The following is a 26,519-nucleotide window of genomic DNA, read 5'->3' as shown; positions in this document are numbered from 1 at the left end:
GCTGGTGGGTAGTGGAGTGCCAGTCTTTTAGTAATCCATGACCAGATGCTTCCAGTCATTGAAAGATCCAGCAACAGCCCACACACCCCGTCTTGAGTGGGTCATGGCACCACAGCCAGCATGCTGTCTTGCATCCCTATCTTCATAAATAATGCCATGAAGACCTTGAAGACAGGGTGGTGCCATAAGCCTTACCACATCAGAACTGTAATGACAGCTGTCAAATTAATGGTAATGCACCCCACACCATCATGAGACATATTGCGATTATATAATCATGACAAATGTGATCTGACAACATTCAGTCTCCTTGGAAAATCCACATGGAGACATCTTGATGCTGTTTATGGAATTGAGACACATCTGTCAAAGCTATGTGATGTCACTCCAGTGACCAGTGTTGTTATTGGATGCACCATTCTTGGGACACTTGTCTCTGATCCTATGTCATGGGAAGCTGCAACAATAGTCACCATGCTGGCATTCTGTGGTGCTCACATTGATCATGCGGTGTGATGTGGATGTATGGTCCCGCATACTTAAGCAAACTGTAAGTCTGTTCCTTGAGCTCTAGTCTTGTATGGTTCTCTTGAACCCATCAGTTCCATATTCACAGGACAGGCATGGGATCCTGACAAAAATGAGAAACAATGTAGTGGAATGATGAACTGCAGTCTTGATAGACCACTATGGTGACTGTGTCAAATTCCAACACATGTTAGGAGGTAATTCTCTTTCTTATATGAAGCATAGCACTATCTCATCACATACAATCAATATTCAAATGCAATTTCTAGATGAGAAATAAAGTGCATAATCTTTCCTCATTTGCGTACCCAAGCATGTGGCACACTGCATGTCAGTTTGACATTTGTTCCATACTACCTTCGTGTTAATGTAATTTTAATGGCCAGTAGTGTAATACTTCTGAACTCCTACTCTCTCTGACACATCCCCCTTCATCTTCGTGCTCTCGTCCTCACTACAAGTGGGTAACTCTTACCCTGTGATCAGAGTGATTTGCCCTTCATTTTTAATCTTCCCCAGCCTATCCTCCTGTCCTGTCCAAGAAAGGAACTAATAATTCTTAAGGCTAGGCTAGTATAGTGTGTTTACTTTTATGTGTGTTTATTGGCAGTACTAAATGTTTTGCCTCCTGATAGTAAGTACTAGCCCACAATGCTGTCTCATAATTTATTAGAATACAGTTCACTGGATGTCAACATTGTCAGCTTCAGCTTACAACCCTCCTGATGTATGTTCCCACGGGGCATGCTACAGGAACTATAGCCATGTTTTTGTGGATTAAAACCTATACGAACAAAGCATCATGGCAAATCCTATGATGCCACTGTCAACCTCATATTAAATCAGTTTGATTTCCAGTCAAGAGTTTGCCTCCACCATGTCAAAATCAGGTTGGGTGATAAAATAAAATTGCAAGAGTTTGAAATTGTGCCCCCCCCCCCCTCTCTCTCTCTCTCTCTCTCTCTCTCTCTCTCTCTCTCTCTCTCTCTCAAGATTTCTATCCCAATTCCAGCTGCTTTCTCACATAAATTAATCCCCTTATTTTAATTGAATCAGCTGCAGCTACCTGGTGAAACATTGTAAACTAACTAAACAAACACTGTTTTTTGCCTTGTTTCACAAATTTTATTATAGTTACTGTATAACCTAGGTTTCCAGTTATAAGCCCATTTTCAAGTACAGTACTGATTCCAAAGAACTACTTTAAAATGCGCTTATAACTCTAAGCCTAGGATTGTGCAGTAAACATAATAAAATTTGTGAAACAAGGCAAAAAACAGTGTTTGTTTAATTATCCCTTTATCTCTGTACAACATAACAAACTAAGCTCTTGATACCTAGTTATTATATGCTATTGCCAATGAGTTTAATTCAAATTGTCTGGCAGTGAGACAGATATTGTCACTCATTATTTGGATGCTGCACATACAGGGTGTATACACAGACAAGGAAAAAAAATTCCCGGATATCCCGGTTAAAAATACACTTTCTCCCAGGTGAAAACACTTTTTCTGTGTTACGTGACAGTATATTTTCCCCTGGAACTGCAAAACTTATCAATCCTTTGAATGGTTATGGTTATTGTTTTATACACGGGCGTAGAGCTTCCCGGCACTTTAGAAAATGAAACTTAGGGAAAAAGACACATTTTGGAAATATCTTTGATGCGCAGCAACACACACTGCGTATTTTTGTATTATGAAAGTATACATTGGAATTCCACCAAACACAGCACGTTACTTTTGAATAATTGGAATCGAGATTGCAAAGCACTTTTGTAAGCCAGTCATAGCTCATGTCACATAATCTCGCCAGCCGATGACAGCAGATATTCAGAGCATAGGACATGTGATGTTGTCAGCTAACAGAAACATCACTGTTAAGTAGCACGAACACACAAACAAGGAAAGTTAATAGTTTAAATTAATATACATAGTTTTGTTACAAGAAAAGCAAAGCTTTCACATATAAAATTGGTCTCTAAGGTTAATAAGCTGCAAGAGAAGCTTGCATGAGCACTGTTTACTGTTGTGTTCGGTGCATTTCCTGTGCAATTTACGTTATTTTCATTTTTTTCCCTCTTGTTTACGTTTTATTGTTGAAGTATTATTCTGCAGTATGGAGGAACAGTAATATCCTTTGGTAGAGTATCGGTTCTTACCAGTCAAAATTACAAAAATTTAACTGAAAACTAAAACAATGAAAAATTCCCCAGGTTTTTCCCCGCATCTCCAGGTTCGTATACACCCTGATATACAATACAGTCAGTCAAAACTGATTTTATTATTTGGTAACAGAATGATTTTCTTAGTGTTTATAGAGGCACTACGGTATATTTTCATCCCTTACCTAAAACTGACTCTTCATAACTGTGTTTTTTATGTTAATGAGTCATGGAATCAAGTAGTGCATTATTCTAGAATGAGATTTTCACTCTGCAGCGAAGTGTGTGCCGATATGAAACTTCCTGGCAGGTTAAAACTGTGTGCCCGACCGAGACTCGAACTCGAGACCTTTGCCATTCGCGGGCTAGTGCAGAGTGAAAATCTCATTCTGGAAACATCCCCCAGGCTGTGGCTAAGCCATGTCTCTGAAATATCCTTTCTTTCAGGAGTGCTAGTTCTGCATGTTTCGCAGGAGAGCTTCTGTAAAGTTTGGAAGGTAGGAGACGAGATACTGATAGAAGTAAAGCTGTGAGGACCGGGCGTGAGTCGTGCTTCGGTAGCTCAGTTGGTAGAGCACTAGCCCGCGAAAGGCAAAGGTCCTGAGTTCGAGTCTCGGTCGGGCACACAGTTTTAATCTGCCAGGAAGTTACATTATTCTAGTCTACTCCTTTGGACCTAGTTGACCAGTACACTGCAGACCTGATGTAGCGGTAAATTCTACTTGGCCATGAGAAAATACACAACAATAAATAATCTTCATCAAAATATCCTTATACTAGTAAAGCTATTTACGAAGGTTCTGGATTATGCGTGTACTCTCCTCATAAATAAACTGACTGCAATGCAACAAATTAATCCATATACTCTATCAACCAGGCATATCAACCAGGCATATCAACCAGGTACTTACATAAGTTGAAAGGAACCACTATTCACCATATATTCTATCCTCATTGCAAAAACTGAGGAGTAGTAAAGTTAACATAATGCAAAAAATCTGATAAAATGTAATTTTTGAGATCTGTTCCTAAATTGCAGTGACAAGGATTTAAAATTCATCTTGTCACAGTTGGGGGGATGGCAGAACAGTTTCTCTTGAGATGAGGTGCTGACAGATCATAAGAACCATCACTGGACAAAAGAAAATCTTCCAGCTATATGTGCACAACATGTCAGCTTCAATGAACAGTAGATATATAGATAGAAATAACATAAAATAAGGCAGAGTCAACCCTCACTTATAGTGGACTGATGTAAGGAGCACAGAAATTTCTAACAGAAAACAATATTCACACTAGTTTCAAGCTCTTGCTCTTTTTTCTAGAGTTCAAAGTTAGTTAGTGTGAATATTACTGTTATGTGTTTCTATGCTCCACACTTTAATTCACTAAAGGTGAATGGTTGCCTTTTTCTTATTTTACATATTTTTCCATCCAGGTTATTTTGAATAATGGTTCAATGCAACTCTCCATGCTACCCTATCCTGTGTAAGGTGCTCCATCTCTAAGTAACTACTGCAATCCACATCCTTCTGAATTCACTTCCTGTATTCATCTCTTTGTTTCCCTCTATGATTTTTACCCCCACACTCCCTTCCAGTACCAAATTGGTAATCCAGTGATGTCTCTGAATGTGTTCTATCAATCAATCCCTTCTTTTAGTCAAATTGTGCCACAATTTTCTGCCCAATTCTAGTTAGTAGCTGATCATTAGTAGTTATACCATCCATCCATCCAACCTTCAGCATTCTTCTGTAGCACCATATTTCAAAAGCTTCTATTTTCTTCTTGTTTAAAGTGTTTATCATCCGTATTTCATTTCCATACATGGCTACACTCCAGACAAATAACCTCAGGAAAGGCTTACACAGAAATAAATTAACTTTTCTGGCCTGCTGTGATGGGAAAAAGAGAATGAGTTATGTTCACATGTTTCCTTTTTGCAAGATGGGCTATTAAATTGTTCACATGTTAAGGCCACTTTGTTCTCCGGATATATATCCCAAAATATTTTTCTATGAGGACTCTCAAAATGACAAATGACCAGATATGCTATGTCATCTGCAAATGCAATGGAACTGATATTGTTCCATGCGTAGGCATCAGTGTTACCATCAGCAAAGTATTTTGTTACATTAATGTGTGGATTGTGGACCGTGGAAGTAATTCTGAATAATACCTGCAGTAAGTAGCTTATATGTACATACAATGCACAACATTCTGTCAATGAATGCAATGAAATCAACAGTCATATTTTTGTTATCACAAATCTCAAATCACTTTATGGAGCAATGAATTGATTTTTTTTATATAATTCTCTCTGGCATTCTACAGGGGTCATATAACAAACATAAGTGAATTCATAGGATCAGAAGTGATGCAGGATGGGGTAATCTGCTGACGGCTTTTGATGGGTGCCACTCTAATACTGATATGGAATAATTCTGCAATGCCAAAGATACTTGGACAAATGGTGTTCATCAGCATCACCTTCATATTAAAAAACCAGCACACAGGTAATATTGCTGGCCTCAGTCTCCCTCCATTCACACTGCCAACTTTTGTGAACACTTTCGTCTGTATTATTTGCGTTAGACACTATCACTACTTCGTGCCCAGGCGAGATTATGTGGTCAATATGTGACAACCTGTACAGGAATCAATATCTTGAAATATAATGCTGGTTATAATCTTATGAAAATTAATGCAAATAAAAATATGAAGAATGAAAATATTGAACAGTTTCAGTGGTTTATCATGAAGTACGACACACTATTCATAATAAGTGTTCTTTTGAATACCCTAGTTACTTGCACCCCAAAACATGGCTCTTGAGATGCTGTAGTGCTGCTTGAGCTGCAACACAAAATAGTATCCATAGACAACTCAAAATAACATTAGCCAAAAGATTTAAGAATTTATCGGGAGACTTAGATGCTGGACAAAGATAGGCAGCTGAGAAAGAATAGGATTGGGATGATAAGTGAAATATTGTCTTGAGCACATGATTATCTCACGTATTTCCCTCTGGAGAATAGTACTGTACTGTACTGTCCTCATTACCAAGCACACTTTCCATTCCATGCTCTCGCACAATTTTCAAACGATAAACAAATATAAACACTATGATCAAGATTAATACCTATTACACCCTGCTGATTGCTTAATTTCTACATTTCATTTCTAGGAATCTAATGTTACTCTCTCAATTTTAATGCAATAACAACCTTGATTTAAAAAAATATTCAGGCATAAATGATCTACTTAAGCTCTCCATTTTATGTGTCATTAAAGAACATTAAACTGCTTAACAGGACTGTTTTACACGAAATGAGAAATCCTCTTTGTCATTTCTTAACTTACCTTTAGGTCGACCACATTAGCATTTAGAACATTTTGGTTGATCTACTGCTGCTACAAAATTTTCACTCTGAATCAGTATGTCCTTTTCCCCATTATCTCTCATAATTCATTTCAGCTTTTGGCATAATATTTAGCTTGACAATCAAATTAAATTGTGGAAAAAGTAACTGCACTCTTTATTTTGTATTCAATGCAAAATAGAAATTTTATAAGAATAAAACGACTTCACATTATCATGCAGAGAACTTCTAATTTATAAAACTTCACCATTACATGTGGCAGTCATGTTATAGCCTTAGTGAACTTGTGGGTTTTTAGGCTATTAATCAATGCTAAATGTGCAGCATGTATTAAATGAATACAGAAGTTCCCAATGAACCATCACCTCGTACACAAAGGGTAAACAGTCTATGAAAGCCTTTCAATAGTGAGATTAAACAGGTTGATTAGAAATCCATCCACCAGGGATTAGCTACATGCTGAGTCCTTTAGGAAGATCAATGCTTCTTACCACTTAAATTCATAAGTGAATTTGATTTCCTTCCCCTAAAGTTTCCCTGATAAGTAGGATATTTCTGTCGACCTCTAACTTGACCTGGTTCCGAAACATCTGGAAATATTATATTTCAGCATAGCTTAATATTACATAAAGAACAATTATTATAAATTGTTAAGATAATGTGTTGCTTAATCTGAATAATCTAAGAGTCATAGCACAAAATTTTCAATAGTGAATATCTGCACTGGTTGCAACACAAATTGTACAGTATAACAGCACTGGAAATAAGCTCTCTACTTATATGATTATAAAACAATGGCTTTAATGCCTGTCTTTGTTGATATTTCTGTACTTTAAATTTTAAATAGTACTACACTTCAATGAGTCACGATGTCAACACACTAGAAAATGCTACTGGCAGAACATTTTTTAAACTCTGAGAAAGGTTAGAACAGTGTGCTAGTCCACGGCTACAACCCAGGGCAAGATATTTAGTAAGATCATCACATCCCGGGCTGGCACACAGTTTTAATCTTTCAGGCTGTTTCGCCACAATGCACACAATGCTGTACAGAGAAGAGTTCAGCCTCTCAAAATATTTTATTGTACCTTACATTACTACAGAGTCTTAAAAAAAGCACATGACTGTGTGAAATATCTTGCTGCTTGTTTTATAAGTGTAACATCCATAAAGTATAGTATCAAAGTTTTCTTTTGTTTTAAATCAGGCTTACACATATCACAATTTTTGAATAAAATAAACTTTGTGCAGTCCCTGGTGTGTGAATGGTTTTAAATTCCAATGATTCATAGATAAAACTCATGTAAATGTGGCTCTTTGAACCATCTGCACAATGTTTCACCAATGTGCTAGTTCTGAAAACTACTTTGTCCTTAGTGAGATTTTACAGGAAGTCTTCTTAGAACTGGCAGGGAGTTTTCATTTAATCATCATGATGTTAACTAGTGAATAAATTTACCAACAAACATTTTCAAACATGTTTCATTTTCAAACAGAGTTGCTATAAGCTGCATTAGGTGTTAGGTAAGGGGTTGTTAGGCTTGAAACTAACTCACAATTTGTCAGAAAACAAAATATGGCTTAATTTAGTGTCTTATGCCAAATATTTTTAGTATTATGGTATTTATTTTTAATGACACACAATTCATTAACATGACCACAATTCAAGCATTGCTGGAAGTTTCAGTATTTCATTTGGTGTTTGTCAGATTCCTGGTGCATAATATCCTAATGCACCTTTTCTAGATACCTGGAACAAGATCATTTTGTAGCAATTCTAGACTATTTTTCTCATAATGTTGGTTGGTTGGTTGATATTGGCAGAGGCAAGAGGCGAGAGGGCAGAGGATGGGAGAATGATGTAACAGAGGCAAAATTAGATGTCATGAACACAGGGTGAAGACTGTCATATATCTGATTAGCCTCAGTGTAAGATAAACGATCAAAGTACTGATGCTTCTGGATCTTCTTCTCCTTCTTATAAGCTGGGTTATCTGGTGAGCACGGAGAGTGACAGCCGTGACAAACATATACAGGTGGCAGAACACAGGAGCTCCTCTCATGGAGTGGGCATCCAGATTCACCGCACAGAGGATCCGCTGTACAGCGAGAAGATGTGATCTAAATGCAAACGCCAGAAACACCTCATGGGTGGCAAGATGTACAGCTTCACATCACATCACAGTGATAAACTGTAGGGATCTCCATCAAATGTCAAAATAAAGGTACCGGTATTGATGTGATTGTCCGTAAGGCCTTTCTGAACACGCTAAACAAAATAAATGCCCCACCGTTTCAGATTTGTGCTTAGTACCTCACCAGTTAGGAGGATAAGGTCCCTATGAAAAATGACGTCTTGAACCATATTCAAATATTGGTGGTGACTAATGGGCACTGGGATGTCAACAAGATGGCCCCAAGCACGAAGAGCCGCAGACTGGGCGGCAGTAATAGTTTTGATCAACAGCAAACCTGACCACACCTTACTCAGAGTCCACTTTGCCAAACATGTCTTCAATAGCTCCTACAAAAAAATAATGGGTTGTTAGTGGTGAAAGTGTCCCTGTCAATTCTGGTACAGACTAGGTAGTGGGGAAGTGTTTGACCCTAGCCTGGCTCTCCTCCCAGGGAATAGCCATGGAAGGAAAGGCCACACGGTCACAAGAAGCAGAATTGAAGTACCCACTTCCAACTAAAGATACGGACATAGAAGAATGGCCAGTTTTTGGAACTTAATATGTTTCATACGCAAAGTGTCCATCCTGACACCACCTACTCTGATCAAGGACTCTTATAGCCACTACTCAGCCACAACAAGGGCCGTCTGGTATGGAGGCCACTGCTCAGAGTTCTGATGCTCCAGAATGACAGGCAACCACACCAAAGCATACATGGGGAGGCAACAGGAAAAGATGGAAGAGGCAATAAGGCCACATGACAAAGATGATAATTAAGGTGTTCTTTCCCAGTTAGCTCACACTATGGAGACAACATTTAGGAGGGGAGGTCAAACCCCAAAACAGGGGCAGGGGAGGAACAAAATCATAAGGGATAGCAGAACCAGGAGGATAGCAAGGCAAACGTAGACAAGGACAGCAAGAGAGGGGAAGGAGTGGCAAAAGGAAAGGAGCAAGGATAGGGAAGGAGCAAGGATAGGGAAGGAGCAAGGATAGGGAAGGAGCAAGGATAGGGAAGGAGAGGCATGGGAAAAGGAATGCAGCCAGGGAAGGAAGAAAGGGCTGCAATAGCTTGAGGCCCCATATGCGCCAAGCACAAATTCACAAAAGAGCCATGAGCCCCTAGGGTAGTCTCATAACGTTAAGACAGTCTAGATGCAGTGATATATATATACAGCTGAACATACCTCGTGAAGTTTTGTAAGATCCTCTCCTGCCAAGTTGGTTGACACTACGACAAGGTGATGCTCCCCGACCATCATCTGGAGAATCTGCAAAGTGAGTGTCACATGACAAACCACAACATTAATTAGGGAAAAAAAGAATGTGCCATTGAGAAAACAAAACAGATCATGCCTTTAACTACTCACTTTCATACATTTGATTTCCTCCTCAAAACTTAACAAAAAATACAATAAGAAGAAGTGTAAAAAATATTTTATGACATTTATTATATTACTTCCAAAATAGGAGTCTTACAGCATATGCAAGAGAAAGGAATATACTGTTTTACAGAATGTACTAACAAAGTCCAGGAACGTGCACACTACTCAAAGACAACATTATTTATAGGACTCTTTTGTTAAAGGTTAGTTTTATTCCAACCAGTGGCGGATACAGAAAAACCTTAAGGAGGGGGCGCTAAAGATATCTTGAGCTACCTTTTTACTAACATAATAAAAAATAATCAACTCACTTGCAAAGTTTAAGAAAGTTTTATTTAAAGTGATTACACACATATACAAGACAATGCCATATTGTGATATAAAGAAGTTACAATTGTGGTTCTCTTCCTTAAATGATGAATTCTGTGCGCCTATTCTTCCTGGCAAATTGGTTAATTACATGGTCAATAGGAAAATCAGTGTCAGGGTGAGTGTTCAACAAAGCTAAGCCATTAAGTCGATCCACCTCCATTGTTGACCTCAGCCATGTCTTTGTACACTGCAATGTTGAAAACCTTCTTTCTACTTTAGCCATAGATGCACGCGGACAAGCAAATATTTTGTACAGCGCGTGCAAAGTAGGATTGTCAGATCTAGGACAAACAGGCAATGCTTGCATAACAGAATCACGATTATTCAGGGTGTTTTATGTGTTAGCTATCATTGTGCCAGACAGTGACGCAGATACATGGGCTGCATAGAAAGTACAACTTCTTGATAACTCGATTCAGTCGAGTTGACTGGCAAAAGAAACAAACGAACAGAGTGTGGGCTAACTGGCTGGGGTGGCAAGGGTGGCACTGTGGGCGGCCGTGTGCCCCCCATGTGTATCCGCCACTGATTCCAACATTGAGATACAAGGACCAAGTGTTACCTCTGATTTGACTGAAGGGAGGTTTACAGCATTTGTCTGAAATGATTAGCATTAGGTACTGAACAGCATGTTACTTCCTTTGTACACTGGTTGTCTTGGGCAAATAAAACAACCACCTCTGAAAGACAAAGGAGGACAAAATATTAGAATTTAACAACCCATTGAAGAAGTCATTAGAGACCGAACACAAGCTTGATTAGGGAACTACAGGGAAGGGTGGGGAGGTGAGTGGGGGTGGGGAAATCACCCACTCCTCCTCTACAGGTATCATCCCACAATTTTCTTTAAGCAATCTACCAAAACCATGAAAAATATAAATTGCATTCTGGAAGATTTGAAACAACATTCTCCCACATGCAAGTCCATTGTCTTACCATCGCACCACCTTGCTCAGTCTGAAAGACAAATCAGAGAAATCAACAAAAAACGACAGACTACAGGTGGATACCTCTTACCATGTGGTCAGAGTGATTCGCCCTTCGTTTTTAACCTGCCCCAGCCTATCCTCCTCTCCTGTCCAATCAAGGAAATAACAGTTCTTAAGGCTATGCTAGTATTGTGTATGTTTAATTTTATGTGCATTTATTGGCAATACTACATGTTTTGCCTCCTGACAGTAAGTACTAACCAGCAGTTCTGTCTGATAACTTATCAGCTTACACTTCACTGAATTCCACCACTGTCACCAGTCAGCTTCATCTTACAACCTTCCTAAAGTATGTTCCCACGTGGCATGCTACAGGAACTTGAACCATGTTTTTGTGAACTACGGCCCATATGAACAAAGTATTATGGCAAATCCTATGATGTAACTGACAGCCTCATATTAAATCTGTTTGATTTTGAGTCACGAGTTTGCCTCCACCATGTCATCATATGGTTGGTTGATAAAATACCAAGAGTGTGAAATTGTGAAGTTTTTGGAACTGTATGGAGATAAATAAGTGTTTTATGATGAAAATGTGGAACATCACATCACATCATGTCACGTCACCACTGTCAGCAGTCAGCTTCAACTTACAGTCCCTCCCCATTGGCTCGGTTTCATACAGTGCAGTTCATGACATAAATTCATGGCCTGTAGAAAATAAACTAACGTTAAATCACCATAAGAAACAGTTTTTACAGTTTCTAACCCACAATTCAACAAAACCCGACATTTTAATTTCACAGAATGGGCATATAATTAGTGAAACTCAATGCATCAAATTTCTAGGTGTTCAGATAGATAATAAACTGTCATGGAAAGCCCACGCCCAGGATCTTGTTCAAAGACTTAATGCTGCCATTTTTACTATTTGAATGGTATCTGAAGAAAGTGACCATTCGAAGCGAAAATTTGTCTAATTTGCTTATTTTCATTCGTTTATGTCGTATGGTACATATTTTGGGGTAACTCTTCCCATTCTAAAAGGATATTTTTGTCTCAGAAACAGGTGGTTCAGGGAGTAAGTGGTGTAAGTTCACGAACCTCTTGTCAACCCCTGTTCTTGTCTGGGTATTTTGACATTGGCCTCTCAATATACATATATTCTTTATCGTCATTTCTTGTTAACAATATCAGCTTATTCACATTAATAAGCAGCCTTCGCTCAGTTAATACTCGGCAGAAATCCAACCTGCATTTGGATCAGACTTCCTTAACTCCTGTGCACAAAGGTGTGCAGTATACAGTTGCATTCATTTTCAATAATCTACTACAAGAATTCAAAAATCTTAGCAGTAATCCAAGTGCTCTCAAATCGAAACTGAAGAGTTTCCTCATTGTTCACTCCTGCTATTCTGTTGAGGAGTTCCTTGAAAAATTAAGCTGATTCTTAAATTATATTGTTGATTGCATTTGCTTGAACTTATGGACTGACTTTTTTGGGTTCTTAAACTTTTTTTTTATCTGTTATTACGTTTCTTTTGTAATTCCATGTATTGACATGTTCCATGACCTTGGAGATTTGCTACTCAATTTGGTCCTATGGAACTTCATGTGTAAACAAATAAATCGTGCATGCGCACGCACAGACATGCAGAGAGAGAGAGAGAGAGAGAGAGAGAGAGAGAGAGAGAGAGAGAGGAGGAGGAGGAGGAGGAGGAGGAGGTTAGTCGCAAACGGAATTTCCATGGTGTTCACAATATCTGGCTTTGAACAATAAGAGACATTTTCAAAGTTTACAAACTTCTGTAAAAGTTATTGATCAGGAGTTTATAATATCTGGTAAGTAGCAATCAAGACCCCTCACTGTTCACATTTAGAAACCAAACGTTAACTGGTTACACTGAATAAATACTTTGTTTGTTCAGCAATGATCCACACTATCTAATTTGGTGAGTGAAAATAGTTAATATGCATACATGAATTGTTGAAGTGTTGTTTGGACAGCTTTGCAGATATCAGGCATGGACTTAAGAATATAATTTTTATTAACATGAAATAAAAATACCTGACTCTTCATAGAGGTCCCTGAGACCAAACATTTAAAGTCACTTGAAGTTTTGTTTTTGTTCTTTTTTTCTGTCACATATTAGTATCCGACTTGGAAAGCAATAGTGAAATGTGTTTCGGAGCAAAATGAGTCATCTTTAGATACCTATTACCGACTTCCATGTCAACTAATGATATGGTCAGATATCCTATTATTTTAGACTCCAGTTCTTAAGCTTCAGTCTTTTCTTCAGTTTTTCTTTTGGTTTCACCACTCGATTGATTCATTGTGCTAAAACAGCAGCAAAATCTGATTTCACTATAGCACGACTCCTATGAGGATCTCATAAAAGCCCGTATTACACGATGTGCCTAAACTGTAGAATTACGCACCAGCACCCGAAGCGTTAATATGTGTAACTACAGGCTGGTTCACGTAGACCTATTACACCATCCACGTGGGATGCACCCGGCGCGCATGTGCAGTAGATAGTAATAACACACAAAACGCAAACAGAACTGTCTGATCTTTTGTAAAGTTGTTCGTTCTACTGCTCGAAACACAAAGGGGACCGTGTGGCATATTGGAACATCATCTGTTTGAATTGTTTATGCCACTCAAAGTTCCTATTTCATAAGAAAATGTATATCATTATTTGTTAAGTAATTGCTATTTTCTTATGTAGGTTACTACTGTTCTGAATTACAGACTCAACGATTAGTTTTATATTATGACACTTGGTTACCCAAGTATATGTATTTATACAGCATTTTGCACATGGAGGACCCACTTGCTTTTGGAGCTATTGCCCTGGTAGCGACAGTAAATGTTCCGATTAGGGCAGGACGAAGACAAAACAAAAAGCCAGATATTGTTGAGTTTGATCCTGGCTGAAAAGAAGGGACAAAGGCAGGGGATTATATTCACTGCTTATGAAAGAATTGAGGCTTGAAGATCCGCAGGAATTTCGGAGCTTCGTGAGGATGCACATGACCTGTCTCGATAAGTTGCTGTTTATGACAGAAGGTGGAATTAGCAAGTGTGACATGGTCATGATAGAGGCACTCTCATATTCTCAAAAGTAAGAATTAAATTATGTGTTTATATGTTTTGTGATTAAGCCAGCCTAGGTCACGAATAAAATTCTAGTAAATGCTCTGTTATGTTGCAGGTTGACAGTAACAATATATTTCCTGGTGACTGGGGAATCTTTTAAATCTGGCTTTTAGCCACAGAATAGCACGGCCCACCAGTTCAAAAGTAGTTGTAGACATATGCAATGCAATTTGCAACACTTTAAAGGACCAATACTTAAAGGTGTACTTGTGTCATTAAGTTGCAGTCCTCATCTGTTGCACTGGGCCAAACTGCAAGGACTTTCTCCCTTTCACAGCCAGTTTCTCTTTTCTGGCATGCTGAAATCAAGCGAGAGACACAATCAAATCAAACATGAACTTTCGTAAACTAAGGCACTATGATACAAATCGAAAATCAGTGTATAACATTATACGCATGTTCCCCAGAAAAAAAAACGATTTCCGACTACCTTATTACGTTACAGTGGGTCATACATACACCTTTCCTCCCTGCATGGTTGATTTAAGGCTCTTAATGCCTCTTTGCCCCATTTCGTTTCTAGAATACGAAGTTATCAATAGAAAAAATCATTTTGCAAACAGCTAGTGTAAAAGAGTACCGCGAAAAAAGGTTCTTTGCTGCATTTATGAAACATGCTTGCTGGACAAAAAAATTCAGAAGATCCCCAACACGAAAATCTGAAATTAGCCACTAGCCGACTAACAATAACCAAACAACAAGCAGAAAGCACTGTGGTACACCCTTCTGTGCATGCGCGAGTTATCGCTGCCTACTGCGGCATCGTCACGTAATACCCACTTAACCATTGGTTGTCAGCAATCAGTTAATTGTGCTCTTCACCCCTACCCCCTCTCTAAATTTCTATCCCAATTCAAACTGCTTTCTCATATCTTTATCTGATTCTTGCGCTAAGTCTCACTTAATTTATCTCTTTAACGTTTTGAGCAAATCAGCTGTGAGTTCTTGGTGAAACACTGTAAATTAACTAAACAAACACTGTTTTTTGCCTTGTTTCACAAATTTGTCTGAAATGATTAGCATTAGGTACTTAACGGCATGTTACTTCCTTTGTACACTTGTTGTCTTGTGCAAATAAAAGAACCACCTCTGAAGACAAAGGAGGGCAGAATATTAGAATTTAACAACCCATTGATGGTGAAGACATTAGAGACTGACACAAGCTTGAGTTAGGGAACCAAGGGGCAGGGCGGGGAGGTGGATGGGGAGAAATTGCCCACATCCTCTTCTAAGGTAACATCCCAAAAAAACCATGAAAAATCTAAAACTTATTCTGAAAGATTTGAAAAACCATTCTCCCTAATGCAACTCCAATGTATTACCATCGCACCACCTCACTCAGTCTGAAGGACATACCAGAGTAATTAACAATATTACAAAAAGAACAGATTGCGCTCTAAAGATGACACGCTGAGTAGCAGTGAAGCACAATGGAAATACTGTTACACATTTCAGCTTTTGGCCACAGGATGGGTGGAGACACACACACACACACACACACACACACACACACACACACACACACACACAACACCACCACCACCACCACCACCACCACCACCAGAACGGTGAGTAGCCATCTATCTCTTGCAAGTTTGTTGATACTCCAATCCAACTTGGACTTTCCATTGCTTGAAACTACAGTAATTAATTTGTAATGGTGCTAGTTATTGCATCAAATAAGAGTGTCAAAAGTAATTGCATTCACATTAAAATGTTCAGCAGTTGAAATAAATTTTACAAATATTAATGTACAAACATACTGCGAGAACCCTAAAACATGACATTCAGCATACCAATAAAACTGTCATCACAATTTTCCACTAAACTTGTACACCTTTGTTGACAACTGCCAGAACTTTTTTTAGGCTTCAGATGACGTGGAACTATTAAGGGTAAATTCATGAAAAATAGGATCTCATGTTAATTTCTTCAGTTCAAGAATTAACAATTCTAGGTTTCAAACAAACAACAAACTTACCATGATGATGAGATGAAAATTAACAAAATTTATGTAGTATAAGTTGAAGTGTCAATAAAAAGCAAAGCCGGGCTAAATGAGGACTGAAATATTAATAAAAGTTGAAAGAACACAACACTATTGTTACACTGTCTGCAGAATTTAGTATATAATGCTTGTTCTATGGGAACAAGCAGAAGAAATGGCAACATGGTGAAGACAAAAAGCTCTAGTAGGTCAACAAATATACTATACAAAATAAGACTACAGCTTAAGCTAGGGGAAGAAGATTTAGGAATAAGTGAATTACTTATGTCAAAAATATTGCAATTTTTTCACATTTTATCTAAAAGTAACCATAATTTGTTTTTTGTAAATGTCACTTAGGATAGGAGACTCTTCATTAGCTTTTGTAGGCAACCATCCCTTGAACCAACTTTACAAAACTGATCATTATGCTTTTGGAAGCACATTTTAAGCATCTTAGACAAATGCCAGAAAAACAGAAATGTTAAATAAAAAAAGGAAGAAATGTTAGTTTCATAAACACTTCAAATCTCACCTCTGAACAGAGAGGTTGGACCACCTCTCCGCTCTTCGAATCTTTCTGTTAAACTATCCTGTGAGCCACGATAATAATCCCTCCTCAGATTTTGGCTGTAAACTGTGTCTACAAGAAAATGAAAAATCATGCAGGTAACTCAAATCTCAATAAATAAAGTACTGGTATCAAGCACAGCAAAAGCAGTTACAGGGAAATGCTTTAAAAGAACAAGAAGGAAAATAATAATGCAAATACTGACAGCACAGTGGACTGGAAGCCACAAAAGTTACGTAAGCATACTGGTCATTACAACAGTGCTGAATAATAGAATTTAATGAATCTCTCTGTCCTTAAACATTGTACTGTAGTCCACGTAATGCCTTCCTCTTACTTTATAGTGATAACCTGCAGTGTCCTCAAGACTTTTGCAGTGGCATCACTGAATAAAACCTCAGGTTTCAAGCCACTTCAATTCAAATAAAATTCTTGAGCTTTCTGTGGCTAACGCAATGTATCAAGTTTGACTGCTTAACTAATGGAGGAACAGACATGGATAACGATAAGGCCCACAGAACAGTTGTTAATCTCTCCAAATAAGAACTGGATGACAGCTCTTTGAGAGCAATGAGTAAACCCCTTAATTTTTCACCAGTCCCACAATGTCTGCCAATTTTGGAGATTATTAGTTGAACAGAGCAGTACATTCAGAATCTCTAATTGACATAGCTGAAGACATCAGACTAACCGTCACCCTCATGCTGTCGAAAGGTAAGCCACCAAAATCAAATACTAGCCATGAGGAATGGCATGGATTGCGTTTATATTAAATTTACCACTGAGATGGAGGAGGATGGCAAACTACTGTTCTTAGACGTTTTAGTTGAGCAGAAGGCAGGAGATAAGCTGATCATTCAGTGTACAGGAAACTGACACACAATGATCAATATTTGAACATTGGTAGTTTTCACCACCATGTGGTCCTGAATATGTTAATACACAGAGCCAAAGTTATTTCTGATGATGACCAGCTACAGGCTGAATTGCAGCACTTGATGCGTGTGTTCAGGGAGAATGGCTACTGTAAGACAGACATTGCAAATGCTTTCACATGTCACCGAAGAAGGATGACTTGTGATTCGGCAGAAGAGAGCAAGCCGGTGGCTTTCCTGCCATACTGTGGGGCAACAAGCAGCAGGTTAACACGTGTGCTGCAGACACATGGCTTGAGACCAGTGTTCTGACCTGCCTCCAAGATACAAGATACATCGTGACTTATTAATGACGACAGATCTCTTCATGTGCCCGGTGTAAATAGCGTCCCTTGCAAGTGCAGCAGCATCTATATAGGCCAGACAATTTGTATAGTTGCAGAGAATTTTAACGAGCACAAGAGACGTATTAACCAAAGAGAGCTTGACAAGTCGGCCATAGCTGAGCATCGCCTCAGATGCAAAATACAGCTTGAGAACACAAGAGTCTTGATTCATGTGTCAACATACTGCAACTCCATTATAAAAAAAAAAAGAGGCTGAGATTAGAATGAACAGCAACAGTTTCAAAAGAGACCAGGGATACACACTGAGTAGAGCATGGGGGCAGGCTTCGGATGTCGGAAGGAAGCAATGATGGATGCTTAACACTTGTACGGAGGCAAGAGCATCAATTTCAAACGTGGCACCGGCCCCTCATGTTACCTGATGCCATTCAGTCCTACGGTGGGCCAGAGCTGCTATGAGCTGCCCAAATCACCTTCCGCAAACGCGTCATTTCGGCCCTCTCTGATTGGTACCACTGGCTGTATTCATACGTATGTATGTGGGAAATAGTGCCAGACCTGGCAGTCGGTAGTTTTACTCCTGACGTCAATGGCACAGCTAGCCATTGAAAGTTCGAGAATTTTATTTGATAGTTTGCAGTATTGACGAACTTACCTGAATGTCATAATAATAAAAACAAGTGTGACATAAGACATGAACACAGGAGACTTATATGCCGTTACAGCAATCACATTTAATTTCTTAAGGGCAATTGCATAGCACAGAAAATACACACAACAACTTTCCAAAAGTAAAATAATAGAAAACTGATATGCAATTTCAACAATAAATAATAATGTTAAATTTTTTCACATTGTGGGCAATGATGTGAACAGATTACTTAATAGCATAAATTGCTTCTACACAAGTGAAGAATAATTACAGCATAATCAATTACATGAACAGCCTGTTCAGAAGCTACAAAATAATAATAATAAAAAAAAGATGCCCATGACTAAAATGATATATTCTTCTAAAAAAAACTGCTGTTTTAAGGAAAAGACAAAATACAGATATAAAAAGGCAACCACAAAGATATATTACCAATACACAGTACAGATGAGAGGCAGTTACAAAACTCCATACCTGTGAGATTTGATGTTGATCCTTTTTTACTTCGGCTTGGACTCAGTATACCTTCTTGGACATCCACACTACCACTATCAACATGAATTGTTTTCGGCCTTGGACGAGAACTTGCCGATGATTTGTTACGCATCTTAGGAACAGGTTTCATATTTGAAAGTTCAACTTTTTCTGGTAGTAGTTTACCCTGAAATTTGTAGCAACTTTTTAATAACCCAGAATTCACAAAGAATGTTATTTATTGATGATAAAATGAGTAAATTTAAACACATGTATCTGTGTGGCATATGCTAACCTCAGCTGTATGTGCAATAAACTAATTTACCAAGCGCAATACAATCACTGGTGGTAATAAGGTGACCCATTCTTATTCACAAAAGACAAGCAATCTTTATTTAAATAAATAAATTTTAAAAAGTGAGCAGTGGACAGGGCAACAAGAGAAGTAGAAGGATTTTTTTTAATTGGGGGGAGGGGGAAGGGTTATCAGGAGGTGCGAGGGCAGTGTCCGAGGGATAGAGATGAGCCTACACACAGGGTACATGATCCTTACGCGAGATCTTGTTATAGGACAACTTGTATTGATGGAATACAATGGAACTGTGGTCCTGTGATCCTTCAATCTTTCTGTACAACATTGACAGTTACAAGGCTTTAGGTTTGCAGCCAAATTGTCGCATTATTTTTACACAATATTTCCATAGCTTCCCTACATGCATTCATCCAGTGTAGACAGCGATTTGTTTGGACTCCAACCAAATAGTAAACAACAAAATCAGCAATAGGGAAGTTGTCAAAATCTTTTATAAAGATAAAATAGACAACTCGACCGCAATCCAATTGTATTGTAAACCAATGCCTTGTAAACTGCTTCTGCATTTATCACTTGCAAAGTACATCCCGAATGAACAAACTGCAATAAAATTACCTCTCTCTCTGCTTCTTCGATGGCCTTCTTAAGCTTGTACTGTTCAAGAATGGCTGCTCTGCGGAGACGTTCCTCTTCTTTCTTACGTTCTCGTTCTTCCTGCCGCAGTTTTTCCATTTCTCGCCTGCGCTGTGCTTCTTGTTCCTTCAACGCCTTTGCTTCTTCTTGCTGTTGTCTCCTTTGAAGGGACAGCAACATTATGCGTTCTTTTTTACGCTCCATTTCATCCAGAGTCATCTGGCGGAAAACAAATAACTTAAATATGATATTATAACATTACGAATATAATAGAGGGAAACATTCCACGTGAGAAAAACATATCTAAAAACAAAGATGATGTAACTTACCAAACGAAAGCGTTGGCATGTTGATAGACACACAAACAAACACAACACACACACACACACACACACACACACACACACACACACACAAAATTCAAGCTTTCGCAACCCAAGGTTGCTTCGTCAGGAAAGAGGGAAGGAGAGGGAAAGACGAAAGGATATGGGTTTTAAGGGAGAGGGTAAGGAAGTCATTCCAATCCCGGGAGGGGAAAGACTTACCTCAGGTAAGTCTTTCCGCTCCCGGGATTTAAATGACTCCTTACCCTCTCCGTTAAAACCCACATCCTTTTGTCTTTCCCTCTCCTTCCCTCTTTCCTGACGAAGCAACCTTGGGTTGCGAAAGCTTGAATTTTGTGTGTGTGTTTGTGTTTGTTTGTGTGTCTATCAACATGCCAACGCTTTCGTTTGGTAAGTTACATCATCTTTGTTTTTAGATATATTATAACATTACTGCGAGATGCGGCTCAAGCAAGTTTCAAGGACTGTCTCAGTTTTGGTCTCTTCTAAAAGTGGTTAACAGTAAATAATTATAATTTCATATTTTACACATTAAGTTGTAGTTTTTCAAATAAAGTATGATAGTGACGATGGTTAATTAGCAGACTCTGTCAAATACTAAGTACAAGCTTAATGGGAGCCTGTGGTCTTAGTTTTTCTTTCTGGCAATTAGGGGGTGATGGCGTCAGATGTAGCATTTCACAGATATAGATGCACTCAAACTCTCCTTGTCAGTTGTTGTTGTTGTTGTTGTTGTTGTCTTCAGTCCTGAGACTGGTTTGATGCAGCTCTTCATGCTACTCAATCCTGTGCAAGCTGCTTCATCTCCCAGTACTTACTGCAACCTACATCCTTCTAAATCTGCTTAGTGTACTCATCTCTTGGTCTCCCTCTACGATTTTTACCCTCCACGCTGCCCTCCAAGGCTAAATTTGTGATCCCTTCATGCCTCAGAACATGTCCTACCAACCGGTCCCTTCTTCTTGTCAAGTTGTGCCACAAACTCCTCTCCTCCCCAATTCTGTTCAAAACCACCTCATTAGTTATGTGATCTACCCATCTAATCTTCAGCATTCTTCTGTAGCACCACATTTCAAAAGCTTCTATTCTCTTCTTGTCCAAACTATTTATCGTCCATGTTTCACTTCCATACATGGCTGCACTCCATACAAATACTTTCAGAAATAACTTCCTGACACTTAAATCTATACTCTATGTAAACAAATTTCTCTTTTTCAGAAACGCTTTCCTTGCCATTGCCAGTCTACATTTTATATCCTCTGCTTTGACCACCATCAGTTAATTTGCTCCCCAAATAGCAAAACTCCTTTACTACTTTAAGTGTCTCATTTCCTAATCTAATTCCCTCAGCATCACCCGACTTAATTCAACTACATTCCATTACCCTCGTTTTGCTTTTGTTGATGTTCACCTCATACCCTCCTTTCAAGACACCGTCCATTCTGTTCAACTGCTCTTCCAGGTTCTTTGCTGTCTCTGACAGAATTACAATGTCATCGGCGAACCTCAACGTTTTTATTTCTTCTCCATGGATTTTAATTCCAATTCCTAATTTTTCTTTTGTTTCCTTCACTGCTTGCTCAATATACAGATTGAATAACATCGGGGATAGGCTAAAACCCTGTCTCACTCCATTCCCAACCACTGTTTCCCTTTCATGTCCCTCGACTCTTATAACTGCCATCCGGTTTCTGTACAAATTGTAAATAGCCTTTCGCTCCCTGTATTTTACCCCTGCCATCTTTAGAATTTGAAAGAGAGTATTCCAGTCAACATTGTCAAAAGCTTTCTCCAAGTCTACAAATGCTAGAAACATAGGTTTGCCTTTCCTTAATCTATTTTCTAACATAAGTCGTAGGGTCAGTATTGCCCCATGTGTTCCAACACTTCTGCGGAATCCAAACTGATCTTCCCCGAGGTTGGCTTCTACCAGTTTTTCCATTCATCTGTAAAGAATTTGCGTTGGTATTTTGCAGCTGTGACTTATTAAACTGATAGTTCGGTAATTTTCACATTTGTCAACACCTGCTTTCTTTGGGATTGGAATTATTATATTCTTCTTGAAGTCTGAGGGTATTTCGCCTGTTTCATACATCTTGCTCACCAGATGGTAGAGTTTTGTCAGGACTGGCTCTCCCACGGCCGTCAGTAGTTCCAATGGAATATTGTCTACTCCGGGGGCCTTGTTTCGACTCTCTGTCAAACTCTTCACACAGTATATCTCCCATTTCGTCTTCATCTACATGCTCTTCCATTTCCATAATATTGTCCTCAAGTACATCGCCCTTGTATAAACCCTCTATATACTCCTTCCACCTTTCTGCCTTCCCTTCTTTGCTTAGAACTGGGTTGCCATCTGAGCTCTTGATATTCATACAAGTGGTTCTCTTTTCTCCAAAGGTCTCTTTAATTTTCCTGTAGGCAGTATCTATCTTACCCCTAGTGAGATAAGCCCCTACATCCTTACATTTGTCCTCTAGCCATCCCTGCTTAGCCATTTTGCACTTCATATCGATCTCATTTTTGAGACGTTTGTATTCCTTTTTGCCTGCTTCATTTACTGCATTTTTATATTTTCTCCTTTCATCAATTAAATTCAATATTTCTTCTGTTACCCAAGGATTTCTACTAGCCCTTGTCTTTTTACCTACTTGATCTTCTGCTGCCTTCACTACTTCATCCCTCGGAGCTACCCATTCTTCTTCTACTGTATTTCTTTCCCCATTCCTGTGAATTGTTCCCTTATGCTCTCCCTCAAACTCTCTACAACCTCTGGTTTAGTCAGTTTATCCAGATGCCATCTCCTTAAATTCCCACCTTTTTGCAGTTTCTTCAGTTTTAATCTACAGTTCATAACCAATAGATTGTGGTCAGAGTCCACATCTGCCCCTGGAAATGTCTTACAACTTAAAACCTGGTTCCTAAATCTCTGTCTTACCATTATATAATCTATCTGAAACCTCTCAGTATCTCCAGGCTTCTTCCATGTATACAACCTTCTTTTATGATTCTTGAACCAAGTGTTAGCTATGATTAAGTTGTGCTCTGTGCAAAATTCTATCAGGCAGCTTCCTCTTTCATTCCTTAGCCCCAATCCATATTCATCTACTACGTTTCCTTCTCTCCCTTTTCCTACTACCGAATTCCAGTCGCCCATGACTATTAAATTTTCGTCTCCCTTCACTATCTCAATAATTTCTTTTATTTCATCATACATTTCTTCAATTTCTTCGTCATCTGCAGAGCTAGTTGGCATATAAACTTGTACTACTGTAGTAGGCGTGGGCTTCGTGTCTATCTTGGCCACAATAATGCGTTCACTATGCTGTTTATAGTAGCTTACCCGCACTCCTATTTTCCTATTCATTATTAAACCTACTCCTGCATTACCCCTATTTGATTTTGTATTTATAACCCTGTAGTCACCTGACCAGAAGTCTTGTTCCTCCTGCCACCGAACTTCACTAATTCCCACTATATCTAACTTTAACCTATCCATTTCCATTTTTAAATTTTCTAACCTACCTGCTCGATTAAGGGATCTGACATTCCACGCTCCGATCCATACAATGCCAGTTTTCCTTCTCCTGATAGTGACGTCCTCTTGAGTAGTCCCTGCCCGGAGATCCGAATGGGGGACTATTTTACCTCCGGAATATTTTACCCAAGAGGACGCTATCATTATTTAACCATACAGTAAAGCTGCATGCCCTTGGGAAAAATTACAGCTGCAGTTTCCCCTTGTTTTCAGCCGTTCGCAGTACCAGCACAGTAAGGCTGTTTTGGTTAGTGTTACAAGGCCAGATCAGTCAATCATCCAGACTGTTGACCCTGCAACTGCTGAAAAGGCTGCTGCCCCTCTTCAGGAACCACACGTTTGTCTGGCCTCTCAACCGATACCCCTCCATTGTGGTTGCACCTACGGTACGGTCATCTGTATCATTGAGGCACGCAAGCCTACCCACCAACTGCAAGGTCCATGGTTAAGATGGTTAAGCAGTAATAGATGATGAGTGTCAGTTGAAAATTTCATAACAAGACAAACTGTATATAGAGATTAACAACAATCCTGTGAAACGGATAGACTGTTATTCACCATACAGAGGAGACATTGAGTTGCAGACAGGCAAAACAAAAAGACTGCTGTACATTTCAGCTTTCAGTCAAAAGCTGAGACTGCTTCTAACGTAGAACAAACAAACAAACAAACAGCACAACTTTCGCACACACATGACCACTGTCTCTGTTAGTGGCAGTGGCCAGAGACAGCGCTTCTTTGTAAGAGAGTTCTGCTTGTGTGAATTTGTAGGTGTTTTCTACTTTAAAAGAAGTCTTTTTGAAGCTTAAATACATACCAGTCTTTTCATTGTACCTTGTTGTGATTCAGTGCCGCCCGTATATTGTGAGTAGCAATCTATCCTTTCCTAATATTGTTGTTATGCCATCCTAAACTTTCCATTGTTTATAGAGAGGGATTCATTTAGACACATTTGTGCATTAAGTACTGACAAAAAATTGATACTGAAATTTTTATGACAGTTGGTTATAACAGCTTTGTGTGGTTTTCTGAGTAATAATTTAAGCTGTTGATCAAATGAAATTTAACACAAATATGTAGGAATGATAAAACATACAGTCACACCACTGATTACAGCTACACATATATACTGCACCCTTAACCATGCAACACAATTTGCTGAGCTTGAAGGTATTGTTCTAACACTTTGGTGACTGCCCCTGAGCATAGCGCAGGTCAAAACACCATGTTCAAATGATTGTGTTCAAGTATAGATTGGGCTGCAATTTTCCCAACACATGAGCCATCTATTACTCAAAAAATGGACTCTTATCATACAAGAACAATGTACAGATGTCCCACTGTCTGTCCCTTTGCAAGTACTGCTTCCTGCTGTCAGTTTCTACAAACCTTTCTGAAGAAACTTTAGAGAATGAAACAGCTGATGTCAAGAGTATTGAGCCAGTATTTGATTGTGTTGACATAATTTTGAGCATGTACTTGCCAGATTTCACAGTTTGTTGTAATTCTCCTACAAAACAATGTTTGTTAAGTGAGCAAGAAATATTGGAAGCTCGAGAGGAAGGAAATGCTCAATAACTCACCTCTCTATTTTCTGTCATCCTTATTTATTTGTAATCTTTCAAAGAACCAAAGTAAATCTTGAAGCTTGGCCTTTTTTACTGTTTATTACATTTTACGATAAATCAATTACATATGTGACAGTAACATTTTAAATAATGGCATAAATGGCCAGATTTCTAGGCCCAAAATTCGAAGTGGCTGGTCTCCAAAGCTACTCGAGTAAGTCATTAGGAAAGTCTAAAATTCTTCTACGTACTATGCCATTTAGGACAGGAATACTTCTCAATTGTTAAGCAAATGAGTCACCAAACATTGTTGATACTGTAGCTATCGCTGCTTGTAAAAACAGAGTTTCTGCAACCATGTGTGGTTTCTTGCATTTAGCAATTCCATGAGAAATCTAATAAGAGGCTAGAATGGCCTTAGATGTCACATTCGTCATTCTAGCAAAGTTCTTCTGGATTTTCGTGACAAAAAAATAAAAAAATCTTTTGGTTTCCCGTTAATTCAGGATGTTTGGTTTCAAGATCTCTCTTTAACTCAGTAGGTTTCGTGCCAACAGCAGCTAATTCATTAAACAAACTACAGACATTCTTCACCATTGGTTGTAATTTTTATGAAGTCTAGCACTAAATAGTTCTCATCATACCTCTTCATTATCGCCTTTGGAGTATCTCCCTCCCCTCTGCCACTTGACAGACCACTGCTGTCTTGATGTTTCTCACTAATCAGGAACCGCTTCATACTGCAGTCAAGTCTTCCTCGCAAAGTCATAATTATAAGACTATAACTATAGTTGTCATTATAATTATAGTCTTGGCTCGTGCATCTCAATGCATCCCTATAGTAGACACTATAAGGATGCATTGAGATACACTAGCCAAACCTTGCACTGCATGGGATAGTTATGGAAAGATTAATAGTGCAGGCAATAAAGGGTATTCCGCCCAGTATCGAAGGAAGCACTGCCACTCTGGAAGAAAGCCTACTCAGCTTACATGGTAGGCTTTGTTCCTAAGTGGTGTTGAAGGAAGTCATGAAGCTCGACCAATCATTTCAAACAATGCTGAAAACGTGACAGCAGTTTCATTGTCGTCGACCACGTCTAGCGTTAACAC

General features: G+C 38.8%; 1 protein-coding gene across 7 annotated transcripts in view; it reads right to left on the bottom strand.

Moving 5' to 3' along the window:
* LOC124596570 (patronin) overlaps positions 1-26,519 on the bottom strand; it is a 397,221-nt gene that overhangs the window by 37,346 nt on the left and 333,356 nt on the right. For 4 of the 7 annotated variants that reach the window (XM_047135757.1, XM_047135758.1, XM_047135760.1 and 1 more), the window contains 5 exons: positions 19,939-20,175; positions 19,011-19,197; positions 16,627-16,734; positions 9,440-9,523; positions 6,567-6,665 (listed from right to left, as the gene is read on the bottom strand). In XM_047135757.1, coding sequence (XP_046991713.1) covers positions 6,567-6,665; positions 9,440-9,523; positions 16,627-16,734; positions 19,011-19,197; positions 19,939-20,175 — 715 coding nt within the window. The remainder of the gene's footprint in view (positions 1-6,566; positions 6,666-9,439; positions 9,524-16,626; positions 16,735-19,010; positions 19,198-19,938; positions 20,176-26,519) is intronic. The other 3 variants (XM_047135759.1, XM_047135761.1, XM_047135764.1) reach the window with 3 other exon arrangements.

The sequence above is a fragment of the Schistocerca americana genome, chromosome 2 (genome assembly GCF_021461395.2).
Source record: "Schistocerca americana isolate TAMUIC-IGC-003095 chromosome 2, iqSchAmer2.1, whole genome shotgun sequence".
NCBI classification, from domain to species: Eukaryota; Metazoa; Arthropoda; class Insecta; order Orthoptera; family Acrididae; genus Schistocerca; species Schistocerca americana.
This window is presented reverse-complemented; position numbering and strand designations above follow the sequence as displayed.